Here is a 27,149-nt window from a genome sequence, read left to right as displayed (position 1 = left end):
AATTTAATTCCTTCAAACAAGTGGACAGAGGCTCAAAACCAAGTACTTTCCTTTGCTCTATCAGAGCTATTCAGTCTGTTCCAGTAGAACATAGGTCAGGGGTTTTACTCCAGGCTATTCCTGATACCCAGAAAAGAGGGCTCTTCGAGCCCAATCCTGGTTCTTTAAATTCTCATCACCTTCCTGGTGGTCCCGAAATTCAAGATGCTTACCCTGCAACAGCTTCTCCCTATGCTAGCCAAGGATGCCTGGTTAGTCGCCCTAGACTTAAAAGAAGCTTATCTGCACATCCCTGTAAGGGAGTCATGCAGGAAATGTCTGTTTCAGGGCAGGCTCTGTAAATTTATCAGTTCTCTGCGCTTCCCTTTGGCTTTTCTACTGTGTCCAGGGTATTCACAAAATCCCTGGCTCCAGCCAGTGCATACTCTAGGCAGAGAAATATCCAAATTTACCTGTACTTGGATGACTGATTCAGGCGGACTGTCAAGAATTTCTGCTTCAGCACCTAGCATTTGTAAAAAGCCTTCTCATTTCATTGGGGTACACAATCAACTAAAAAGTCATAACTGGTGCCCAGTCAAGATTGTATTCCTGGTAGCAAGCTTGGACACTTCCCAGATGGCATTTCTCACTTCAGAAACCAGGTTTATCTGACGGACTGTGTCAAATGGCCACCACAACCCAGATATCTGCAAGAAAATTTCTGCAAGCCCTATGGTTCATGGCCTCATGTATTCTGCTAATTCCATATGCAAGACTGCAAATGAGGAAACTTCAGTCGTACTTTAAAATTCATTGGTGCCAGTATTCTCAGGACCTGGAAACAATCATTCCTATTGTCCCTTGTCTAAGGGCAGAGTTCTTTTGGTGGGCAGACGCATGCAACCACAAGGGGCTGCATTTTACTCAACCCCACACCGCCCAAACCCTGACCACAGACTCTTCAGACTATGCGTGGGGGGCTCAAATGGTTGGCAAATGCATTCAGGGCCACTGGAGCCCAAGGCAAATTCTCCTGCAGATCAATCAAAAAGAGATGCTAGCTGTACAGAATGCTTTGACAGCTTTACTCAACCCCACACCGCCCAAACCCTGACCACAGACTCTTCAGACTATGCGTGGGGGGCTCAAATGGTTGGCAAATGCATTCAGGGCCACTGAAGCCCAAGGCAAATTCTCCTGCAGATCAATTAAAAAGAGATGCTAGCTGTACAGAATGCTTTGACAGCTTTCAGATACCTAATCCTTCCAGGACGACTGCTGATAAAAACAGACAACACCACAGTTGTGGTACATAAATAAGCGGGGGGCGGGTCACACTTGCCCACTCTGCAGGTTAGCCATGGCCCTGTGGAACACTGCTTTGGACAACGAATTTCATCTACAAGCTCATTTCCTGCCAGGCAAAATTCACTGGCAGACTACTTGAGCACAAATATCCTAGACCCACACGAGTGGAAATTGGACCCCAGCACATTCAACCTTCTGATCCAGAGGTGGGGGACCCCAGAGGTGGATCTTTGCCTCCCGCGACAACCACCAGTTCAACAAATTCTGCACCAGGAACCCTCAGCCTTTCAATGGGAAAACTTTTCAATCTGTGCCTTCCCCCTCTGCCTCTTCTCTAGAGTACTACTCAAGATAAAACAGGACAGGCCAATGACAATTTTGATTGCCCCGGACTGGCCATGCCAGCACTGGTACCCACTCCTGTGCAGCCTGACAATAGTGCCACCTTGGCACCTCCACCGGAACCCTACCGTGCTGTGACAGCAGGAGGGACAGATTTTGTATCCACAATTGCAAACCCTAAGTCTTGCAACCTGGATTATTCCTTGAATACTCCACCAGCAACCCTAAGCAGACAGGTGCTGGATGTCATTCTTGAAGCCAGAAGGCCTAGTACTAGTAAATCCTATGCTGAAAAGTGGATATTTTTGGATCAAATCTATAGGAAATGACACAGCAGTGCCCTCCTTACCTCTAATCCTGGATTACCTATCAGAGCTACTCCAGAGGCCTATTCTTCTCCATTAAGATTCATACCTCTGCCATTTCAGCTCTTTACAATAATGAGCCCGTCTCTATTTTCTCCACCCTCTCATCAGTTTCTGAGTTGGGCTAACAACTTTAGTCTCCCAAAGAGCACCCACACCTGCTTGGGACCTTAAGATGTTCTTTGTGTTTCACTGTTGCAGTCATTACACTTGGCTAACCTCAGTTGACCTGAATTCCATAGTCTAGGTCTGGCGTCTGTTGCCGTGGCCTCTTCCCTGACGTCAGTGTGCCAGGGGTATAATAAATGCAGCCAACGCCATTTTCTTCAGTCTTTCTTGCTGTGCAGTGCCCGAAGCATAAGCAGTTTGCAAGTGCCAGTCAGCCGACTCCTGAGATTTTTGTGTTCGAGTTTCAGATCGGAAGTCTTCATTATAAGCCCAGTACCCCATTGGGGAGACTTTTTTTCTTGCTCCAGACAGATGTCAGAAAAAGTTAATTGTATTTCTTGTGGGGAGCAAATACCTCATAAGGACTTTCATTATTGTATTCGTTGCCTAGGCCCTGACCACGACGATGCTAGGTGTCTGTTTTGTGCTAGATTTAACCAACGCACTAAGCGTCGGTACGATTTTACATTACACTATTTTGGCAAAAGATTTAATTATACAATGTCGTCGGATAGCCATCAGACTACCGGATTTCACAAGAAATGCAAAGAAAAGGACAGGCATCAGAAGTCCAAAACAGACTAGGCTTCTAAGCCATTCACCGGTTCTCAGTGAGGTGCCTTCGCAGCCCTGATGCCCGCTACTTTAGCCCCACAGGCAGTTACCGACTCCCACTTGTAGTACACTAAGCCGCTGCATGCTCAAGGTATTGGACCTTCGGAGACTATTCCCTCAGATGGGTCTGAAGCCACTGAGCAGGCATCTGCTTCTAACAGTTTTCAGACCTACTCAGTTGTACATTAAAATTCCTTCAACTTCAAAGGCAAGTACTAAAGCACCTTTAAAGTCAAAGAAATAAGTACAACAGCCTCATGGACAGGCCTCCATGCCCAAAAAACGGGTGCTCAAAATGGCCGTAGACTTAATTACTTTGATCAGGGGTTCCCATCCCCCACATAAAAGGCCTAGGCAAGAGCCAGAATATGAATCTTCAGGTTTCCTTATCGGATTCCACTTCTGATCAGGAATACTCTTCCTCTCTGACTATTCTGATGCTGAAGAATCTATCCCTCTCCTCCTGAGGATTACTCTTTTTGGGAAATCTTGCATACCATGACGGAGCATTTCCACTGGGAGAGCCAAGATTTTTCAGAATCTAAGAAAAGGCTCAGACTTACTTTTACTACCACAACACAGGCCCCTAGCTATTCCACGTGTTAGACATTGTAGATGTATATTCAGAGTCCTGTCTGACCCCTGACTCCTTACCTCCAGCTCCTGTTAAGCCGGACAGGTACTACAGGGTTCCTGTCTCATAAATTCCTTTTCAAAAACCCTGCTGCTGACCCAGAAGCTCTCTCTCAGGGTCCCAAAGGGGTCAAGGCTTCCGCCTCAAACCCTACCCCCTCTTGACATGAATTCTAGGGCATTGGACAGATGGGGGGAAAAAGATTTATACTTCTGCTACATTGGCTAGAAGGGCTTTAAATTGTCAGTTTCATATGCTCAAATATCAGCGGTGTATTATGTCACTGCTTAAACAGAAAATGTTGATACATTCTGTGCAGAAAAATAAATGCAGGATTTATTGCATGCAGCTGAACAAGTTGGAAAGCATACTTTGCAATGTGGTTTTGATTCTTTGGAGGCCTCCTTGTAGGACCACTGTTACAGGTTCTGTCATCAGGAGGCATGCTTGGTTAAAGGAACAAAATCTGCCTGATCATGTGAAAGCAAAATTATGAAATGCCCCATTACAGCATGATACCTTATTTGGTGTTAAAGCAGAAGAGGTGTTAAAGAAAATGGAGGACAAAGCTAAATCTATGCAAACTGTTGAGGATTTCTTACAGGTACAGCCACCAAGATTTAGCAGACACTGGCCTGCAAAGAATTGGTCTTTTCCAGTGTCAGACCACAAAGGGGCAGATACAGACGCCCAAGAGGCAGATCACAGCCGCAAGGTTCGTACAGGTCTAAACAATGGGGTGCTTCTACCTCCAAAAGTGGAGAAGACAAATCACAGCCATACAGGAAACGGTCCCAATGACTTCCCCCTGCCTACACCAAGCACTTATCTTTTGGCAGCACCTTTAGGGGGAAAACTAACACTTTTTTCTCAAAATTGGCACATAACACTGGACAAATTGGTCCTAGACAGTGTCACAAGGCTACAAGTTTCACTTCCATACCCTGCCAAGGACAAACGGTTGGCCAGACCAGCCAAAACATCAATGGGCAGAGGCACAAAAGCAAGTCTCATCCCTCATGAACGAGGGCCATTCAGGTACCAGAGCAAGAGCAGGGACAAGGATTTTATTCGAGACTTTTCTTGGTACCAAGAAAGGACAAGACCTGGAGACCAATACTGGACCTATCTATTCTAAATACATATCTGGATATACCAAAATTCAAAATGTTGACTCTACAGCAACTTCTGCCCATGCTGGGCAAGAAGGCTTGGCTTGTGACTAAGAGGCATACCTGCATGTCCCAATCAGACAAGCATGCAGAAGATAGCTCAGATTCAAAGCTGGCTCAATGCACTACCACTTCTCTGCACTGCCCTTTGCCCAGGTCTTCACAAAGTGCCTGGCACCAGTAATTGCACTCTGCAGACCGAGGAATACAAATATATCCTTACTTTGACTGCCTCATTCAAGTAGAGAACAAGGACATTCTACTACAGCATCTGACGTTTGTAAAGAGATTTCCAACAGGCCTAGGGTACACAGTCAACGAAAAGAAATAAAAACTAGTATCCTCTCGAGATAATATTCCTGGGTGCAAGCTTAAATACAACTGCCCAGATGGCTTATCTCACGCCAGACAAAGGCAGCTGACTACCTATTTCAACCTGTTGGTAACAAAGGCCCAGTTATCTGCAAGAAAAATTTTGCAGGCTTTGGGCTTCATGGCATCCTGCATTTTACTAATTCCATATGCGAGACCGCATATGAGGAAACTTCAGTGGTACCTAAACAGTGTGTGCACTCAAGATTGCCGCAGCTTGGAAACAATTACCCTCATTCCCTGCCTGCAACAGGAGTTTCGATGGTGGGCAAAGGCTTGTCACCCGAACACGGGACAGCCGTTCACTTTATCCCCAGCCAGGCAGACATTAACGGATGCATCAGATTATGCCTGGGGGAGCCCACATGGCAGGAAGATGTATTCAAGGCACATGGTCCGCAAACCAAATGCATCTACATATCAGTCAGAGATGCTAGCTGTTCAGAATACCCTGACAGCCTTCAAGGGCCTACTTCATCCGGGACAACTACTGATAGACTGACCACCACTGTCATGTGGTATATATACAAGCAGGGAGGCACTCATTCTTGCCCCCTTTGCAGACTAGTCATGACTTTGTGGGACACTGCATTGACTTATCAAGTACATCTGTAGGCACAATTCCTGCCCGGAAGGAAAAATACTTTGGCAGACTAAGCAGAAACCTCATGGATCCCCATGAGTGGCAGCTGGATCCACAAGTCTTCAGCATAACAAGGAAATGGGGGATGCCTGGATATATATCTAGTTGCCTCTCCTCACAACTACCAACTAAAAAGATTCTGCACAAGGACTTATCACAGACGAGCATGGAAAGTGGACGCCCTATCTTTCAGCTGGAAAAGCTTGGCGGTATATGCCTTTCCTCCACTGCCTCTCCTCCCCAAGGTACTCCTAAAGGTCAGGCAAGAGAAGCCAAAGATTATACTGATTGCCCCAGACTGGCCCCACCAGTACTGGTAACCAATCCTAAGGAACTTGTCTCACTGCCTGGCTTGGACCTTGCCTCAAATACCTCATTTACTATCCCAACAAAACAATCAGATCCTGCACAGCCAACTAAAGACCTTAAATCTGGCAGCTTGGCAGATAATGTAGTCATACAAAGCGTGCCTCTCACTAAAGCTGTGATGGATGTCATTTTGGAGGCCAGAAGGCCTAGTACCAGAAAATCTTACGCTGGAAAATGGAAGAGATTCTGTGCTTGGAACCAGGCACAAGGAATTGACACAGCTGTACCAAATATTCCTCAGATTTTGCAATACTTAACTGAGATGCTGGACAAAGGCCTATCATTTTCATCAATTAAAATTCATGCCTCTGCCATTTCGGCTCATTACAATACAGAGCCACCAATCTTTTCTCATCCCTTGTTAAGGCAGTACCTCAGAGGAGCCAAAAACTTAAGGCCTCCAAGGAGATCACCAATACCTGCATGGGACCTCAATTTTGTCTTGGAAAAACTCACCCTGCCTTCTTTTGAGCCAGCCACTACAGCTGATATAAAGTTTTTATCTTGGAAAACCGCTTTGCTCCTAGCAATAACTTCTGCAAGACGAGCCTCAAAGCTGCAGGCAGTCATGGCTGTGGAACCTTTTATTTTTTATCCAGGCAGGGTTTCTCTGAGGACATACCTGACATTTATGCCTAAGGTAGTGTCCAGTGTGGCCCTTAACCAAACTATTCATCTGCCTACTTTTTATCCAAACCCACAGAATAAGGGGGAGAGTTCTGCATTCTTTGGACATACATGGACAGCTACGCTTCTACTTGAACAGAACCAAAGCTTTCAGAAAGAGCAACTACTAGTGGCATATGCTGCAGGATTACAAGGAAAGGCTATCTCAAAGCAGACTATTTCAAAGTTGATAGGCCATTGCATTAATTTCTGCTATTCACAACATGGCAAGCCAGTGCCTAAGGGCATTAGGCCACATTCAACCAGATCAGCAGCCTTCCTCAGGAGAGTACCAACCAAAGACATTTTAGAGGCTTCTACCTGGAGTTCAGTGCACACCTTTACAAAGCACTATCATTTACCTCTCTACTCTAAATCCAGGGCAGGCTTTGCCGCTGCAGTTCTGCAGGGCCTCTTAGCCGCTCCTAATGCTGTTTAGCTCCAGCCTCCCAACCATAGCTTTGGGATTCAACCCAAGTGTAATGACTGCAACAGTGGAACGCGAACATAGTGCAGTTGTGGACACTTACCATAAATGTACATGTTCGAGTATATTCACTGTTGCAGTCCAGGTTACCCACCCACCATCCCCCATATCTTTGCTGGAACTTATCTGCTCTTCTCTAACCTATAACAACCTATTTGGTGTATTTGCTTGTAGATGAAGGTGTAATATATTTTGGTGCATGCATGTTTTATTGGTATATCTTTAGCCTACCCTTTTGGGGACACCTGACATCTGGTGCAAGAAAAACTGACTAAAATTGCTTCGGCTGCATCTTTTATACCCCTGGCGCACTGACATCAGGGAAGAGGCGACAGCAACAGACGCCGGACCTAGACTTTGGAATTCAGGCCGACTGAGGGTCGCCTGCCAGCAGGATAACCCAAGTGTAATTCACTGCAACAGTGAATACACTCTAACATCTACATTTATGGTAAGTGTACACAACTGTACTTTTGTACTGGAAAAGCTTATGCTTCCCCCCTTTTGAACCTACTGCTTCAGCAGAGTTAAAATTCCTCTCTTGGAAAACAGCCATGCATCTAGCCAAACTTGAGCTAGAAGTGTCGGAGTTACAGGTACTGATGGCTGTAGAACTCTCTTCCTTGCTGTCAGGGTTTCCTCAGGACTTAACCCTTCCTTTATACCCAACGTGGTGTCCAGTGTGGATCTAAACCAATTCATTCATTTGCCAACCTTCTTCCCTAACCCTCAGAATAAAGGGGAAAGGATCCTGTACTCTTTGGACGTGCACAGATAGCTCAGGTTCTACCTTGATGGGACTAAAACTTTCAGAAAGTCTGACCAGCTGCTAGTCAGTTTTGCAACAGGGTTAGAGAGCAAGGTCATTTCACAACAAACAATTTCCAAATGGATAGCACATGGCATCCATTTCTTCTACAAGCACCATGGAAAACCAACCAATGTCAGAACACATTCCACTAGGGCTGCTTCTACCTCTACAGCTTTTCTCAGGGGAGTCCCTACCAGGGACATTCTGGAAGCTGCAACCTGGAGTTCTGTACACACCTTCACCAAGCATTACCACATACCTATCCTTTTACAAATCCAGGGCAGGATTTGCTACAGCAGTCTTGCAAGGCCTACTAGCCAGTCCTAACTCTTCTTGACTGCCTCCACCCTTCCACAGCCTTTTGAATCAACCCAAGTGTGATAACTGCAACAAGAGCCCCTCACTAACTCTATTCAAGAGAAGTCTTGACGAGTGGGTGGGAGATTGCAGGTTTACCCCGGGGGTCATCTCTGTGTCACTACTAGACAGAGGCACAGTAAACTAAACCCTAAATGGGCGTCGTATTCTCATCCTAAGGGGTGGTGAAAGCCACACACACTCTGGCTAGGCTTATAAATGCCCTAGGGCAGATAGCCTAGTACGAACCTATGAAACACGGAGCGCATAGTACAGTTGTGTACACTTACCATAAATGTAGATGTTCGAGTGCATTCACTGTTACAGTCCTGGTTTCCCTTCCTCCAGCCCCCTGGCTTTATCTCTCTCCTCTCTATGGCTATTCCTAATGGTATTGGTATTTGTTTTTTACTGGGTGTTTTCCCCACCATATACTAGCTCCCTATTTGGGAGCTCCTGACATTTGTGGCAAGAAAAACTGGGTCTGTAGTAAACAAAGGTTTGTCTTACCGAATGCTGGCCTGATAGAATATTCCGGAGCTCAAAACTGCAGTTGTGGGGGGCTGGGCCCCCACACACACCCATCTAAATATATATTCCAACTCTGAGATCGCATTACAGTGAGGAAAGGGCAAATATTCCCATCTTCACTGTACTGTGATCTCACAATTACAGTTTCGGGTTCCGGGATTTATGCTATAAGAAACTTTAGTTTATCTAATATAGACCCGAAAAACTGATGTAATGGTGTGTCTGCTGCCTGTTTTTGTATCCCTGACGACATGACGTCCTGGAAGAAGCGACAGCATCCGATGCAAAAATACTAAGACTCTGGTTATCTGCCTGCAGGTAGCCCTCAGTCGGCCAATATACCAAAGTGTTGATGACTGCAGCAGTGAATACACTGTCAACATTTACATTTATGGTAAGTGTACACAGCTGTACTTTCTGAAGCAACTGTACTTATTTTTGCTTTAAAACATTCTGTTACTTTGATACCAACTATGTACTTGCTTTATAACATAGGTGCTTGCCTTAAAGTAGTACTTCAGTAGTTTAGTGCACTCCTCCTGTTTGTGCTTCAATCTGATATTGTTAAATTTTAAGTTAAGTTTATTTGTGTGATGTAGGTGCAACGAAGACGTTGTTTGTTAAAGGTCTTCATCCCAAAACGACAGAGACGACTTTAAGAGATTCCTTTGAAAATGCTGTATGTGCTAGAGTGGCTACAGACAGAGATTCTGGAGCAAGTAAAGGGTACGTTAAGGATTTGTTTTTTGGCTTATCCAAGTATGTCTCGAGTTAAAGGGAGAATGGTAGTATTGATGTCCTTCATTGGTCACTGCCGTGTTAGAAGTCATTCTCCAAAGGTACCATACCACAGCTTGTGCGTTGTCTTCTACCTCCATATGTCCTATGCATGCACACAACAAGAGAATACAGTGCAGTATGTAAGATTTAGGAGTGCTAAGAATCTTACTTGTTGCCAGACCAAAAAGTGAAAGGTCTCTCGCACTTCAGGCTGTCAGCTGTGTGGTCTGTGCTAGTTTAGATTTGCTTAAAGCGGATAAATGTTCTGTTCCTATGTTGCAGTATTTTAGTTGTGGGATTTCTGCCTTTAGGCGACTCGTACGTTGGTTCCTATATAAATCCTTCAGCTTGGCTGTTGCAGCATGCATGGGACGTCAAGACGGGCCATAAACCAGGGGCCTTAAATGTGACGTCTCCACGCACAATCCTCAGATATTTTCAGCCGCAGACTGACGCATCATATGATCGCTGCTTCACAGACGTTGCATCAGTAAAGCTAAGTAACCCGTTGGGTTTCTATTTTTCTTGTTTTGCTAATTGTTATTGCTAGGCTTGGTTGTTGTAGCCCTGAGCTGATGTCTAGTAAAAAGGGAAAGTGCCAGTGTGGGTGCCAGATACCCCATAAAGATGCCCGTATGGGTGTTTTTTTGCTTTGGCCGGGAGCACTACTATTTCTCCTGCTTTGTCAATTATTTGTGCCGAAGACCCTGCGCAGCTGTCTGGCCGCTTTAAACCTTTACCTAGAAAACCAGCACCTAAAACAGTTAGGTCTTAGAATGAATCCCTCTTTGGAGGCCGAATGCGAACCTCTGCAAAATTAGGCCAAGATTCCTAGGCCTTCCTCGCCTGCCACTCCGCTTCCTGACGCCTCTCCAACTGCCGATCTAGGAGTTGGGGAGCGCTCGGCAGTTCAGTCTACTTCAACCCTTGAAGCTGTTGCACAGCCAACGACTGGCACGTCCTCTGAGCTTGGCCAGACAGTCTATTGTCGATGTCAGGGGAAAATGGTGGTAACCTCCAACCGGGATCCAGCCTTCGGAAATGGTGTCTTCAAAGTCCGACACCAGGCAGGTTCATACCTCCACCCGGCCAAAAAGAAACAAAAAACCAAGCACACCTCTTCTCCAGAAACCGTACCAGATTCACTTCACTAATGCATGCCTTCATGGCACTTAGCCCTTCAGCCTCCGCCCCCTCTACTCTGCCTTTATTGAGCTCTAGGCCTGCTTCTACCCCTCCTCCACCCATGACCTCTTAAGTTAGGGAGGGAAGAGCATGAGTCTTCCTTTTCTTCCTCCTAGGACTCCATTTCATGTACATCTCAGATTGTTTCTCCCCAGGAGTATTTTTCTCCTGATGAACCTGTCAAAGGGGATCCTACCTCTGAGGATATTGCCCTTTGTGAGGCCATCAGCAAGATGAAAGATTAGTTCAAATGGGATACTTCCCAAATGACTGACACCCAAAAGAGGTACTTCCTGCTTACTTGGATGCCTTTAATTCTGCTTCCAAGGCCACAGACTTCCAGCCTCCGGCCCCCAAGTGCCCTGACAGCTTCATATGAAGTGCCAGGGGAGCAAGAATTCTTAGTTAAACCTTCCTTGGCAGACCCTGCTGTTATTGCCACTGCCCCTGATAAACAATCTAGACTGCTTGTCTTCTGCCTCTCCTACCAACTGATAAAGATAGCAAATATTCGGATAGGATGGGGAAAAGTATATATATCCTCCACTTTCGCATTCAGAGCACTAGACTGTGTCTCAAGCCTCCTACATGCTGGCTTCTATGCTGGACAGTCCCGTTAAGGCTGACATGGCCTCCAAACTGTCCTTGGCTCAGCAAGTAGCCAGGCACTCAATCAGATGCAGCTACAATGTTGCAGAAGCATTGCCAGCTCTGCAGCATCTGCTTATGTCCTCAGGAGATGCTCCTCGCTAATACTCCAGAATCTACCTGAAGACCAAGTCCAAAATCTGTAACGCCACCCCCCTGGATCACAACTTCTTTTTTGGAAGACAATCTGCAAATATCCAAGAATCTGCAGGAAAAAAATGAAGAATTACAAGCCATCAAGCATATGCTGTTGTCCCCCATTCCCAAATGTTGCAGGAACTACCCTGCTCAAACTCCTTTTGTAAGGAGCAACTCTCCTCGGGCAACTTCCTCCTCTTCCAAATCTAGGAAGAGGAGCAAGACCACCTCCTCAACCCAGACAAACCTTTCAGGATAGAGGAGGTCCCAGTAATGTGTGACTGCCTGGCCCACCTACCACGCTCTGCACTCCTTCTGCACCGTCTCCCCCTCTGGCAAGCCATCACCACAGACCACTGGGTCTTATCCATTATCCTAAAAGGGTACTTCTAGTCCTAGAAAGAAAAAAAACACCCAGTAGAAGCCCCCCCCCCCCCCCCCAAACCAAATTCATCTAACACAAGTCTTGTCAGAACTTCTAAAACTAGGAACCATAGAAGCTTGTCCCCTCAGGACAGGAAGGAAAGGGATTCTACTCTTCTCTTCCTGGTCCCCTAAAAAGATGGCCCCTGGAGACCCATTTTAGATCTCTCCTTTCTAAACCTACGCCTTCAGGTACCCTTGAAGATGCTGTCACTACTCTCTGCTGCCTCTTATTCCAGTCAATGCCTTCATGGCCACCCTGGACCTAAAAGAAGCCTTCCCTCGCATATCCATCAGAATTTCCCACAGACAATTTCTACTTTTCTCTGTACCATTCTCTCATTTCCAGTTTACTGCCTTGCTTTTTGGTTTATCCAGAGCCCCTCTAGTTTTTACAAAGTGCCTAGCCCCAGCCATTGCTTTCTGCAAAACAGTGTATCCAGGTTTACCCTTATCTGGACAACATCTTAATGCTGACATACCCTCTCAAGGCATCTGCACGTCACCGTATCCCTTCTGCAAAATAGGGTTTACAATCAACCTTCCAAAGTCCTCTTTGAACCCAGGCCAGGACAGGATTTTCCTAGGCTGCAGAATCAGGACTGACAAAATGAAGGCTTTTCTCCCACAGGACAAGGTTCTATCCCTGACTTCCCACTTCCAGGAAACCCTCCATTTCCAGAAGGTGACTGCAGGGCAATTCCTGTGTCTCCTGGGCTTAATGGCAGCAACCATCCCCATGCTACCACTGGCCAGAGTATATGCACAAGCTACAGTGGTACCTCAAAAACATTTGGTCCCAACACGTACATCACTTAGAGCAGGATATTTTCCTAACCTGTCTGAAGAAAGAAATCAGCTGGTGGATCCCAGCACACTGCAACCACCCACCCCAAGCAATGCATATAGATGCCTCGGATTCACATTGGGGTGCAACTCTGGCAGCCTACAGGCTCCAGGAAGACTGGCACCCTTCTCTACAGAGCAAGCATATCAATATCAGGGAAATTACAGCAGTGTTCCTAGTCTAAAAGATCTTTATTCCCCTTCAGGTCTCACAGGTGCTCTGGATAGTGACCGACAACACCACGGTTCTATGGTACCCAACAAACTGGGAGGAACAAAGGCCTACCAGCTGTGCGGACTGACCTGATATGGGATCTAGCCTCTCGCCACAACCTGATCATGCAGGCGACCTACATCCCCTCGCAGGACAAGCAAGCAGACCTAAGCAGGACCTTTTCACCACACCACGAATTGATGCTGGACAGGGGGGTTTCTCCTAGAATATAGTCCACTGGTGGGTTACTCCACAAATAGACCTATTTGCCTCCCCCTTTGAGCAGAAGGTCTGCGGCTGCCTGTTCTGACGTACTCCCCTGTAGCATGGAGAGTCGACATTCAGCTTCTGTTGGGAGGGGCAGTTTCTTTACATCCCCCCCCCCCCTTTCCAATGATTCAGAAAGCCCTCGTGAAAATACAGAAGGACAAACTAAAAATATGATTCTGAAGTAGTTAACTTCATTTGATCAGCAACCTGTGGGTATCTGATCTGACCTGGGTCCGAGCCGGCAGCTTTCCAAGCTAAAGATCCGAGGTCTCAGCTCCTCCCCCTTACTCATAATACCCTGCTACCTCCCTCCAGTCCTCGGATATCATTTGCCACGGCTTCTGAAGCATAAGGGACGAGCTTAGTGTTTTAGGTTAGAGGAATTTAGGAGGTTTTTTGTTAAAATCATAGTGATTTTGGTGTTTGTGTAGTAGATCCGTAGTTAAGTTAAACCGTTTTTTATTTACTTTAGTGGTAAATTAGTGTTTTCCCTTCACCTTACTGTGTGTGTTAGGGTGTGCTTGTGTGTGATGGCCAAGGGCCCTAAGGCTATTTTTTCAAAATGTGCGGAGTGTGGTTGTAAGCTGTCCCCAGCAGATGGCCACACTCAGTGCTTTCTCTGCCTGGGGGTAGCCCACTTAACATCGGGCTACCAGATTTTTGCAGCCTTTAACCCCCGGGCTCTGAGGGACAGGAGAAACAAGCTAATCCTGGCCAGACTCTTGCCCCCGGATTCTTCCTCCTCTCCCTCAGTGGTGCCAGTCGCGTCTGCAACTGTCCAGCCTTCAGTTCCCCCTCCCCTGGCTGGGACTCTCCCGCTGTTCCCAGGGAGAGGGGGACTCTTCTAAGAAAGAGAAGGGGCTCAGAGAGAAAGAAAAGGAGAGGGATAGGCACAAGAGCCATAAGCGGAGGGCCGAATCAACCCCTTCAGCTTCGCCGGCTAAATTGATTTGTTCCCCCGTGAGGGTTTCCAGGTCCCCCCCCCCCCTCCGTTCTCCACGCTTCTCTCCGGAGCCGGAGTCGTCCCAGTCACCCTTGGTCGTCTAGGCAGCCTTCCTGGCCTGCCTAGACTTCTAGGTCTACCAAGAGTCTGTCCGACGCAGATATGGACCGGATGATGTCTATTCCTGCAGGCCCAGATGCAGATGGGAGTGCTCCTGCCTCCCCTTCCTCCGGGAGGGAGCTCAGACCCTTTCTTTGCACACATTGCTCCTTCTCCGATCCACTACCGGGTTTCAAAGCCATCGGAGCCGGCCGAGGAGTCTACACCGATAGTTGCTACTTTGCTGGCCTTACCCTCTAGTTTATAGGGTCATCTTTCGGATCAGAGCTCTCGGGGCAGAGAGCAGAGCTTTGGGTCTGCAGGCGTGAGTGTCTTCAGTTCCATTGCTGTCGGAGCACACTTCCCTTTCGGGTCCGATCGCGTCGGCTGCGGCACCTTTCCTCACGTCTGAGCCAAGGGGGCTACTCTCGGAGCCAGGGGAGAGTGAGCCGAGGGGACTACTCTCGGAGCCGGGGGAGAGTGAGCCGAGGGGACTACTCTCGAAGCCGGGGGAGAGTGAGCCGAGGGGACTACTCTCGGAGCCGGGGGAGAGTGAGCCGAGGGGACTACTCTCGGAGCCGGGGGAGAGTGGTTCACCTTCGGCTTTCGACGTGGTTGAGAGGGTGCTGTCTGAGTTCGAGGTCCCTGGTCCGTGCTACGGATCCACCCTTCACTCCCTCACATATGGGCCTGTCTTCCATCGTCCAGCCCCAGGGACAGCCTGCGTCTGCGCCCCAGTTCCCATAGAGGAACAGGACCCCGTTGGTGAGCCCTCCTCTGACAGTCCCGCCGAGGAGGTCCCTCACAAACGAAATTGTAAGAGGAGGCACTTGGACTCCCCAGAGTCCCTCACGGAAGACACGGACTTACAGGAAGGGGAAGGTTCCCCCAGGTCACACCCCCCCCAGAGGACGTCTCCTTTGGAGACCTTATGGAGATGCTGTGCATAAGACCAGGGTGGTCAGCCCAGAAACCTTCCTCGGATGCGTCTATTTCTGGAGGTGTTTGACGCAGGCCCATCTACCTCTTGGGTGTGTGTCGTCTCCCCCGGCCGACCCCCTGGTAGACTTGATTACTACCAGGGCTTGGAAGGAGCAGGACACTGGAGCCAGTCCCTAGGAGACGAGATAAAATCCTTAGACCCCCTTCTGACAAGCCGGCATGGAATAAAGGTTCCCCAGTTGATGCCGTGGTGGCGGCTGGCACAAGAAAGTTCCTCTGTCCATCCTCCTGATAAGGAGTCTCAGACGGACCGCATTGGAAAGTGGATGTTTGCTTCAGCCACCTTTTCTGTAAGGGTGCTGAATTATCTGGCACGTCATTAGGCTTCAGCAGGATCTGATAAGATTACGGTGGGTCTCCCCCAGAGTCCATGGCGGCTGAGGACAAACTAACTTTCTCGGCTCGTATGGCAACTAAAGTCAGTATCAAACCCTTCTATGCGGCTTCTCTCCCATGCCACGGAGGGGGCAGCTAGAGCCAGCTGAGCAGGGGTCACCTTGCGGCTCCATGCCTGGCTCCGTTTTTGCGGAACCCTTCAAGGTGTCCTTCGCGAACGCTCCCTTTGACGGTTCTACTCTGTTCGGCAAAACCATCCGTGACACGCTACTCCAGAACGAGAAAGACTGGAAGATGTTGTCTGTAGTCGTTATCCACTTCTCTGCTCCTCAAAGGTCCTCAAGGAACCAGAGAGGACAAAATGGCTCCGGAAGTCTCAGCAGTCCCGTCCCGCTCCGGACCCTTCGTCCTTCAGAGGCAGGGAAGGACAAGATGGACGCCGGCCCAGAGGCAGAGGAGGGGCCGAAGAATTTCTGGTAGAGAACCCTTCTCTGACCGACCCACACAGCAGCCCGGAGGGGTTGCCCGACTGTCCCTCTCTGGAGGCAGTCTGGGGGGGGGGGGGTTCGGAGCATCTAGCAAGTTGGGAGTCTATTACTACAGATCGCTGGGTGCTCCGAATAATATCCAGAGGATGTCCTTCATGGATGCATCTGCAGTCATAACAGATGGGTTGTCCTGTCGTCAGGCAGCCCTTCGGTCGGCCGGATTCCAAAGTCTGGGTCCGGCTTCGGCTGATGTCGCACTTCACCCGACATCATCTCTGTTATTCTTCGGGTATAAAGGCATCAGCCAACGCCATTTTCTTCAGTCTTTCTTGCCGCGTGGCGCCCGAAGCAGAAGCTGTTGGCAAGTGCCGGTCGGTCAGATCCAGAGATTCCTACTACCGAATACTACTTCGAAGACTTCTAAAAAGCTAAGTACCCCGTTGGGGACTCTTTCTTGCCTTAGCCGATGTCAGAAAAAGTAAATAATTGTTTAACTTGTGGGAAACAAATACCTCATAAAGATTTCCACTCTTACTGCCTACCTTGTTTAGGCCCAGACCACGACGTAGCTGCCTGTTTAGCCTGTGCTTCCTTCAACCGACGAACGCTTAGGCGTCGGTCGGAGTTTGCTGAACAGTTTCGGCTCAGATTTTGCGTACATTATGCCGTCGGATCTTCCGACTACCCAAATAGTTAAAAAAACGCAAAGAAAGACCGACACTCGCGGTCCGTGGTTTCGGCCGAAACCACGGATAAGCAAACTGCGAGTGTCTCTGTTTCGGCCGAAACCGGTCAAACCTCAGCCGAATCCATGACTACTACCGAGGCTCCTGCTACTTTAGTTGAATCGGCCTCTGAAATTTTACCTACTACTGTGGTTTCTAGTGACTTATCAGACACCATTCCTTTGGATGTCTCTACACCAGCACGTGGTGCTGCTAGGCCTCCTGCAGCCATGTCTATAAAGGCCTTTGCCAGGGCCAAAGCAGCCAAAACTGTTAAATCCGTGCCTGTTAAGGCCCCCTCACACAGAGCTTCTAGCTCTCAAATGCTTACTCTGGCAGAGGATTTAATCTCCTTAATTAGAGGATCCCAATCTCACTCAGACAGGGCCTCTCAGCCCCCAGAAAAGAGACCTAGGACAGAGCCACCCCAGCCAGAGTGCTCTGATGATTCTTCGGATGACTCAGATACTACAGACCAGCCAGAGGCTCCTTTTTCCACTTATGAGGACTCCGATGCTGATGAATCCATTCCTTCTGTCTCCGCCAGAGGAATTTTCCTTTGGGGAAACCTTACATGCCATGAGAGAACAATTCCAATGGCAGGGACAGGACTTCTCAGATTCAAGAAAAAGGCTTAGGACCTTTCTGCACTTACCACAACATAGGCCCTTAGCTATACCTCCAGTTTTGCCTGTTGTGGATGATGCATTTGATGATGTTTGCACTGCACCTGATTCTTTACCCCCAGCCCCTGCAAAACCAGACAGATTCTACAGGGTGCCACACACTCATCACCACCTTTTCAATTCCCCACTTGCAGATCCTGAGACTATATCCCAGGGGCCTAAGGCAGTAGCTTCTACCTCAACTAAAAACCCTCTCCCTTCTGAAAGGGAATCCAGGTCATTAGAGAGATGGGGCAAAAGTTTACACCTCTGCTACTCTCTCAGCTAGAGCTTTAAACTGTCAGTTTCACATGATCCAATATCAAGAGTTTATGCTTGATCAGTTAACTAAGAAACTTTCCTCTGAAGAATCCTTAGATAAGAAATATGTTTTAGAAATGGTGAATAACATACAGCAGGTTAGCAACCATTCTTTAAAATGTGGCTATGATGCACTGGAGGCTTCATTTAGATCAGCCATGACTGGCACAGTGATAAGAAGGCATGCATGGTTGAAAGAACAGGTCCTGCCGGATCATGTAAAAGCAAAGCTGTTAGATGCCCCTATGGATAAGGACAGTCTATTTGGTACCTCTGCCCAGGAAGTAATGAAGAAAATGGAAGAGAAGGCAAAATCTGTACAAACTGTTAAGGATTTCTTACAGGTTCAACCCCCACGGTTTAGCAGAAACTGGCCTGCCAAAAATTGGTCCTTTCCAGACTCCTCAAAGTCACAAAGAGGCAGGTATAGACGCTCTAGAGGTAGAAACCAACCCAGAGGAGGTGCCTACAGAGGACGCCAGTGGCAAGGCAATAACCAGCGAGGCACAGACACAACCACTGCCACTGCAACAGGACAATCACAGTGACTTGGGTCTGACACCGCCTACCAGGGAGCAAACAGCAGCACCTTTAGGCAGAAAGTTAGCCTTATTTTCAAAAAATTGGCACTATATCACAAAAGACAAGTGGATTTTAAAAAACCTAGACCAAGGCTACAGGTTCCACTTCCACACCTTACCAGTCAAAAGAGGTATGCCAAACCTACCTCCAACTCAAAAAACAGAAGCTCTAAAACAGGTAGCTCAACTAACCAAGATGAGAGCTGTGGAAAGAGTACCAATAAAACAACAGGGCACAGGATTTTACTCAAGACTCTTTCTAGTTCCAAGGAAAGAGAAAGCTTGGAGACCCATTCTCGATCTGTCCGTCTTAAACACATACATCATCGTCCCAAAATTCAAAATGCTGACCTTACAGCAACTTCTTCCCATGCTGGGCAAGGAGTGTTGGCTGGTAACTCTAGATCTCAAGGAGGCATACCTGCACGTCTCCATACGACCAATTTGCAGAAGATACCTCAGATTTCTTGCAGGATCAGAGCATTATCAATTCTCAGCATTGCCCTTTGGCTTATCTACTGCGCCCAGAGTATTCACAAAATGCCTGGCATCAGTAATTGCTCATTGCAGGCTACAGGGAATCCAAATTTATCCATACCTGGACGACTGCCTGCTACAAGCGGACAACCAAGACAAGCTAACAGATTTACAAAGGGTCATTTGCTTACTTCAAGCCCTGGGATACACAGTCAATTTAAAAAAGTCAAGACTGATCCCATCCCAGACAAGAACATTCTTGGGTGCAGAATTGGACACAGTAAAACAAATGGCATTCCTGAGTGCAGAAAACCAAGAACAACTTCCTCTTTACTTCTTGACATTAACAAAGCAGAACAAACTAACAGCAAGAAAAATACTACAGGCCTTGGGCTTCATGGCATCATGCATAATCCTGATCCCCCCATGCCAGACTGCATATGAGAAAGCTAGTGGTACCTAAAGAATTTATGGTCTCAACACAGGCACAGCTTAGAAACCGAAATTCCACTAATCCCATGCCTGAAGCAAGAGTTCCTATGGTGGGCCCAAGCATGCCAGTCAAACCTAGGCTTGCCCTTCCACAAATGTCAAGCAACGGACGCCTCAGACCTAGGCTGGGGGGCGCACATGTTGGACAAGCGCATACAAGGATTGTGGACTCCAGACCAACTGCGCCTGCATATAAACCAAAAAGAAATGCTGGCAGTAAAGCTAGCAATCCAGAAATTCAGGCCATTCCTCAAAGAAGGCCATTTAATGATAAGGACAGACAACACCACAGTCATGTGGTACATCAACAAGCAAGGAGGCACTCATTCATATCCCCTATGCAGAATGACTCTGGACCTTTGGAACATGGCTCTGAGCTACAACATCCAGTTACAGGCTATATTTGTGCCAGGAAAAGAAAACACCCTAGCAGACATGTTAAGCAGAACCACCTCGGATGCTCACGAATGGATGCTGCACCCGGACATCTTCAAGACCTTCACAAAGAAATGGGGAACGCCACAAATAGACCTATTCGCATCCCCACTCAACCACCAGCTCAGGAAATTCTGCACAAGGACGTACCACCCACAAGCATGGAGGGTGGGCTCTCTCTCCTTCAGTTGGAAAGGCCTGATAGCATATGCATTTCCACCTCTCCCTTTGATGCACAAGGTACTACTGAAAATCAGAGGAACGCCCAAGGATAATCCTGATAGCTCCGAATTGGCCAAGACAACACTGGTATCCTTTGCTGAGGAGCATGTCACAGGGGATAATGTGGACAATACCCTTGATACCTTTGATGTTAACTCAGAACAACTACAACATCATGCACCCAAGCCTACAAACCTTGCAACTGACTGCCTGGAACATCACTTAACAACTAACCCAGACTTATCACAAAGGGTTAAAGACATTATCCTTGAAGCCCGAAGACCTTCAACAAGAAGGAACTATGCAGGAAAATGGAAAAGGTTTGTCACTTGGAGTGCTGAAAGAGGAAAAGATGTATCAAACATAGACATTGCTAACATCCTGGAGTACTTGGCAGAGCTCCTGCATACAGGGCTGTCCTATTCCTCCATCAAGATACATGCATCCGCTATTTCTGCAGAATACAGCTTCGATCCACCTGTCTTCTCACATCCTCTACTCAGGCAATTCCTCAGAGGGATAAAGAATGTAAAACCCCCTAGGAAACCTCCATTACCAGCATGGGACTTGAACTTTGTGCTAGAAAAGTTGACACTCCCGCCTTTTGAACCAGCAGCAACAGCAGATCTGCAACACCTGTCATGAAAAACTGCTTTCCTACTGGCAATTACCTCAGCAAGGAGGGTTTCTGAACTACAGGCCTTAATGGCAGTCCAACCCTTCCTAATCTTCCATCAAGACCAGGGTGTCCATGAGCACTAATCCTACATTTATGCCTAAGGTGGTATCCAGAGTATCTTTAAACCAGGCAATCCATCTGCCTACCTTCTTTCCCAACCCACAGAACAGGGGTGAAAGACTGCTACATACCTTGGATGTGCATAGGCAGTTACGCTACTACCTGGACAGAACAAAAAGTAACAGAAAAACGGACCAGCTTTTGGTAGCCTGTGCAACAGGAAGGGAAGGAAAAGCAATTTCCAAACAGACAATCTCCAAATGGATAGGGAATTGCATAAGATTCTGTTACTCCTACCATGGGAAACCAATTCCACAGAACATAAGACCTCATTCAACAAGGGCTACAGCCACTACCACAGCTTTCTTACGAGGAGTGGCAACCAAGGACATTATTGAGGCGGCTACTTGGACCTCCGTGCATACATTTTCCAAGCATTATAATTTACCTCTATACTCTAGATCCCGAGCAGGGTTTGCCACTGCTGTACTGCAAGGGATCCTAACTACACCATAATTTTTCTTCCTCCACCCCTAGTTTGGCTATGGTATTCTACCCATTTGTTATGACTGCAGATGCATCCATGAAGGACATAGTACAGTTTTGTACCTACCATAAATGTAGATGTCCGAACTGGATAGCATCTGCAGTCAGGATTACCCACCCTCCTTCCCCTCTGTGGTACTCCTAGGGTATTTACCCGCCCAATAGCTAGCTGGGGGGGAGTCTCTTATGGTGTATTTGTTTGTATATATGTACATACATGCTTATTTTTTGTATTTGCCTTATACCTTGTCTGCATACATTGGCATTTATCCAAAATTTAGCCTTCCAAGAGGGCAACTGGCATCTAGGGCAAGAAACACTGAAGAAAATGGCGTCGGCTGATGCCTTTATACCCGAAGACCAACAGAGATGACGTCGGGTGAAGTGTGACATCAGCCGAAGCCGGACCCAGACTTTGGAATCCGGCCGACCGAAGGGCTGCCTGACTACAGGACAACCCATTTGTTATGACTGCAGATGCTATCCAGTTCGGACATCTACATTTATGGTAGGTACAAAACTGTACTTTACTCTATCCCCTTCCTGAATCTTCCCCTGTTAGGGAGGCGCCTCCCTGATGTCCCACCCAATCAGAGTGAGGCTGTGGCTTCAGAAATAAAGAAATTACTAGAAAAAAGGGCCATCCAGCACGTCCCCCCAGAGCAGTCTGGGTTGGGCAATTACTCCAGGTTCTTTTTGGTGCCAAAAAAGACGGGGGACTTAAGGCCAATTCTTGACCTGTCAACCTTGAACCTGTTCATTGCCAAAGATAAATTCCGGATGGTCACTCTACAATCTATTCTCCCCCTTCTGCAGGAGAACGACTGGATGTGCTCCATAGACCTCAAGGATGCGTACTACCACATTCTCATGGACAGACGATCCAAGAGGTTTCTCCGCTTTTGGCTTGGGGGTTAGTCATCATCAGTTCAGGGTTCGTTTGGCCTCACCACAGCCCCCAGGGTGTTCACCAAGGTTATGGCAGTTGTGGCAGCCCACCTGGGAATTCAGGTCTTGCCGTACCTAGACGACTGGCTCCTCACCGCCCCCACCAGTCATTTACTCTGTTCTGCCAGGGATTATTCTTTACTCTTGGCCCATCACCTAGGCATTACCATAAATTTCAGGAAGTCTTCTCTTCATCCTGTTCAAGTTCTGGATTTCATAGGGGCCAGGATAAACACTCTTCAGTCCAAGGCCTTTCTGACAACGGACAGGTTACGTACCTTGTCACGCCATGTAATAGCACTTCTACAGTCCCCAGCCCCACCCGCAGAATTAGTCCTGAGAGTTCTAAGATCCATGGCGGCTGCCATCAGCCTTTCACCTCTTGCTCGGCTGCACATGAGTCCTTCAGTGGACCGTTGGGTCCAGTGGTCCCTCCTCCTACACCCATTGGATTCACAGATTCCCCTAAGTAGGGTTTGCAGGAACTCCCTTCTCTGGTGGCTTCATTCCCGAGAGCATCGGGAAGGGAGACGTTCGTAATGCCTCTACCCCAAACCACGCTGACCACAGATGCTTTTCGCCTCTGGTGGGGGGGTATTCCATGGGCAGAACCGTCCAAGGCACGTGGACCCCTGTAGAGACCATTCTGCATATCAATGTTCTGGAGATGAGGGCGGTGCTTTTAGTGTTGCAAGCCCTTCAGGACTTTCCTTCGGGGACTATTTCAATTCAGACAGACAACATGGCGGTGGTCTGGTACATCAACAAACAGGGAGGAGCCAGGTCTTACCCTCTTTGTCGAGAGGCTATGAGAGTTTGGGAGTGGGCGATTTCCACCAACCGGTTTCTGATAGCAACGCACATTCCGGATCGGTCCAACATTCTAGCAGACAAGCTGAGTCGTTCTATCTTCACTCCTTACGTGTGGTCTCCCTTAGTAGCGAAACAGATCTTCCTTAGATTGGGTCAGCCTTGCTGCGATCTCTTTGCGTCTCCTTCAAATGCAAAATGCAGCAAATTTTTCACTCTAATTCCCCCACCGGGGAAGAGTCCCAGAGACACTCTGGTTCATGCTTGGTCACCCGGCGGTCTTTATGCTTATCCTCCTCTTCCGCTAATGACAAAATTTCTGCAGAAAGCTCGTCGGTTGGGGAGCAAAATGATCCTCCTAGCTCCATTCTGGCCTAGTCAGATCTGGTTCCCGTATCTGCGGTCTCGCATCATAGCTCCTCCTTGGGTCTTGGATCCCATTCCAGATATGATCTCATCCTTCGGGATTGCAAACTCCGAACCTGGACAACCTCAAGCTCATGGCTTGGTTGATCCAGTTCCACTAGTGGCTAGGACTCCTGGTATCTCGTCTTCTGTAAAATCTATTCTGGTAGCAGCACATAAACAGTCTACCAGGAAGATCTACAAGAGTAAATGGAAGTGTTTTTCCATTTGGGCCAAACATAGGGATTTGGACCCTTTTTCGGCTCCCATTCCAGCAGTTCTTGAATTTCTGTCCCACATTTTCCATCAAGTGGCCAGTTCTTCTGTGAAGGTTCAGATGGCTGCCATTTCTCATTTCCACATCGGGGACAACCTTGGACCCTTAGCTTCCGCTAAGATATGCAAGACCTTTTTGAAAGGCACCTTTCTGTTAAGACCTCCGGTCAAGAATGCGGTTCTCCCATGGGACTTGACTTTAGGTCTTCAGACCCTAACGGGTCCACCCTTTGAATCTGCATCTTCCGTTGACTCAAAATTCTTATCCTGGAAAACTGCCTTCTTGATTGCAGTTACTTCAACTAGAAGGGTATCTGAACTTCAAGCCCTTTGTACAAAACCCCCGTACCTGGTCTTCCATAAGGACAGAGTATCTCTCAGGACTTAATCCTTCATTCTTGTCTAAAGTGGCCTCGGAGGCCAATATCAATTAAGTCATCAATTTGCCTGTTTTCTTCCCCAACTTTCAAAACAAAGGGGAATATAGACTGCACTTGTTGGATGTGCATAGACCAATGCGATTTTACTTGCACAGGACAGCTGCTTCTTGCAAATCGGAGCAGCTTTTTGTGTCTTTTGCTAAGCCGTCCTTAGGCAAGCCAGTTACGAAAGTTACTTAGGTAGATGGATATCCAACGGCATCTTACACGCGTATACACATTCCGGTTGGCCAGAACCCTTGGGGTTCATGCTCACTCTACCCGTTCTTTGGCTACCTCTACAGCATTTTGGTCGAGTCCCCTTAGATGACATCTGTTCAGCGGCTACTTGGGCCTCTTCTCATACCTTCATTTCTCATTACAGGCTGGATCTGATATCCAGAGGTAGGGCAACCTTTGACTCCGCAGTGCTCCGGAATATCCTTCCTTGAGGACCTCCCAGGTTTTGGGTAGCTGGGGACTCTGTCCCACAGTTTGCTGATCAAATGAAGTTAACTACTTCAGATAAAGAAGTTATGTACTCACCATAACGTTCCATCTGAGTAGGTAACTTCATTTGTCAGCAACCAACCCCCCCCCCCCCCCTCTTCCCCCTAGCCTGTTTAGTGGTCATATTCATAACGGAATGTTTTCCTTCTGTTAAGCATCAGGTTAGCGTTTCTCTTTCGAGTATGTTTGACTGTTGGTTGATAAATTGGCAAACTCTATCTGAGGACTGGAGGGAGGTAGCAGGGTGTTATGGGTAAGGGGGAGGAGCTGAGAGCTCGGATCTTTAGCTTGGAAAGCTGCTGGCTTTGATCCAGTTGGGATCCGATACCCACAGGTTGCTGACAAATGAAGTTACCTACTCAGATGGAACGTTATGGTGAGTACATAACTTCTTTTTAGTGACACCCTTCTGGCCAAGGCAGCAGTGGATGTTCTTCGTTTTTAACTGTTGCAGTCATCACATTTGGGTTATCTGCTTGCAGTAGCCCTCAGTCGGCCTGATTAACAAAGTCTTGGGTCCTGCAGTTGCGGTCTCTTCCATGATGTCAGGGGTATAAAACATGCAGTCGACGCCATTACATCAGTCTTTCTTGCTGTGCGGTGTCTGAAGCAGAAGCAGTTCGCATGTGCCAGTCAGCCGACTCCTGAAATTTTCCTTTCTGAGTTTCAGAACCGAAGTCTTAAACTAAAAGCCAAGTACCCTGTTGCAAAAACTTTTTCTTGCTCTAAACCGATGTCCGTAAAATTTCTTGAGGAAAGCAAACGCCTCAAAGATTTTCATTCATACTTTATTCCTTAGGCCCTGACCACGACGTACCTCGCTGTCGATTCTGTGCCTTATTCAAACATGAACTGTCCATTGTCTGTATATTTTTCGCTCCTAAATATTTTGGTGCTCTGTTCAATTATCCAGATATGTCTTCAGTAAGCCATCAGACTACAGACATTCCAAAAAAATGCAAAGAAAGACGCAGGTCCAAAGCTGCCCACTTTTCTAAGCCTGTCGCCAGTTCGCCAGTACTCAGATGCTTTTGCAGCCCCTGATACCCACTACTTCAGATTTGCAGGCCTCTACTGAGACCCATTCTGAGTCCAGTATGCCACGAGATGCTTCAGTTGTGGAACCTGCAGATGTCTCTACCTTGGATGGGTCCATAGCCGCTGTGCAGGTACCGGCTTCTGAGGGTGTATTCAGGCCTACTGACTTGCATATTAATCCGATGCCTTCTTCAAGGCCTAAAACTCTAACCTTGCCTAGAAAACTGACGCCCAGACTGCATGGCCAGGCCTCTGTTCCTAAAAAAAAAAACAAGAATGGCTGAAGACCTTATTACTTTAGTCGGGGGAAGCCAGCCTTCCCCCTCTAAGAGACCTAGGACTGCGTTAGGATTTTGAATTTTCTGTTTCCTCTGACCAGGATTTACCCTCATCTACCTATGAAGATTCTGATGCTGAGGACTCTATTCCATCTGCATCCCCCCCCCCCCCCCCCCCCCACAGAGGATTTTTCTGCTGGTGAAACCTTGCATACCCACGGGTAGCATTTTCTTTGGGAAAGTCAGGATTTCTCGGATTCTAAAAAGAGGTTTAGGGATTTTTTTACTCCTGCCCCAGCACAGGCCTTTAAGCCAGACCTCCTGTACTAGACATTGTTGATGCCTTTTGGGAATCTAGCTTGGCCCCTGACTCTCTACCTCCTGCTACCAGAAACCTGATAGATATTACAGGGTCCCAAACTCTCATAAGTTTCTTTTTAAAAATCCTACTGCGGATCCTGAGAACATTTCACAGGGACCCAAAGGCATTTAAGCTTCTACTGCCAAAAATCCTACCTCCTGTGATACTCCAGGGCACTGGATAGATGGGGTCAGAAGGTATACACTTCTGCAACTTTGGCCATTTGGGCCTTAAACTGCCAGTTTCATATATCAGCAGCATATTATTGGATTGCTTAAATAGAATGACTCCTGGTTGTGCTGAAAATAAGGATTTACAGGATTTACTGCTTTCATTTGAACAAGTTGGAAAACATACTTTGCAGTGTGGTTTTGATTCACTAGAGGCATTTTGCAGGGATGCTGTAACTGGGTCTGTGTTTAGAAGGCATGCTTGGCTTAAGGAGCAATCTTTGCCAGATCATTTTAAAGCGAAATTACTGGATGTTCCCTTAAACCAGGATTGCCTGTTTTGGCAACAAGGCAGAAGTAGTTCTTAAAGATGGAAGAAAAAGCTAAATCTATGCAAACTAAGATTTTTTACAAGTGCAACCTTCAAGGTTTAGTAGGCGTTGGCTTTCCAAGAATTGGTCCTTTCCTGCTTCTTCCAGACCTTCTCAGTCCAAACCCAGATCCAGCAGAGTTCCCGGGCTTCAGTCCCAGGGTACG

General features: G+C 47.4%; 1 protein-coding gene across 1 annotated transcript in view; it reads left to right on the top strand.

The window, feature by feature from the left end:
* LOC122801350 (nucleolin-like) overlaps nucleotides 1-27,149 on the top strand; it is a 345,442-nt gene that overhangs the window by 254,529 nt on the left and 63,764 nt on the right. Inside the window, exon 11 of the mRNA XM_044070890.1 lies at nucleotides 9,422-9,541. Within this exon, the coding sequence (XP_043926825.1) occupies nucleotides 9,422-9,541 (120 nt within the window). The remainder of the gene's footprint in view (nucleotides 1-9,421; nucleotides 9,542-27,149) is intronic.

Source organism: Protopterus annectens, chromosome 4.part1 (assembly GCF_019279795.1).
Source record: "Protopterus annectens isolate FY-2018-M chromosome 4.part1, PAN1.0, whole genome shotgun sequence".
NCBI classification, from domain to species: Eukaryota; Metazoa; Chordata; order Ceratodontiformes; family Protopteridae; genus Protopterus; species Protopterus annectens.
This window is presented reverse-complemented; position numbering and strand designations above follow the sequence as displayed.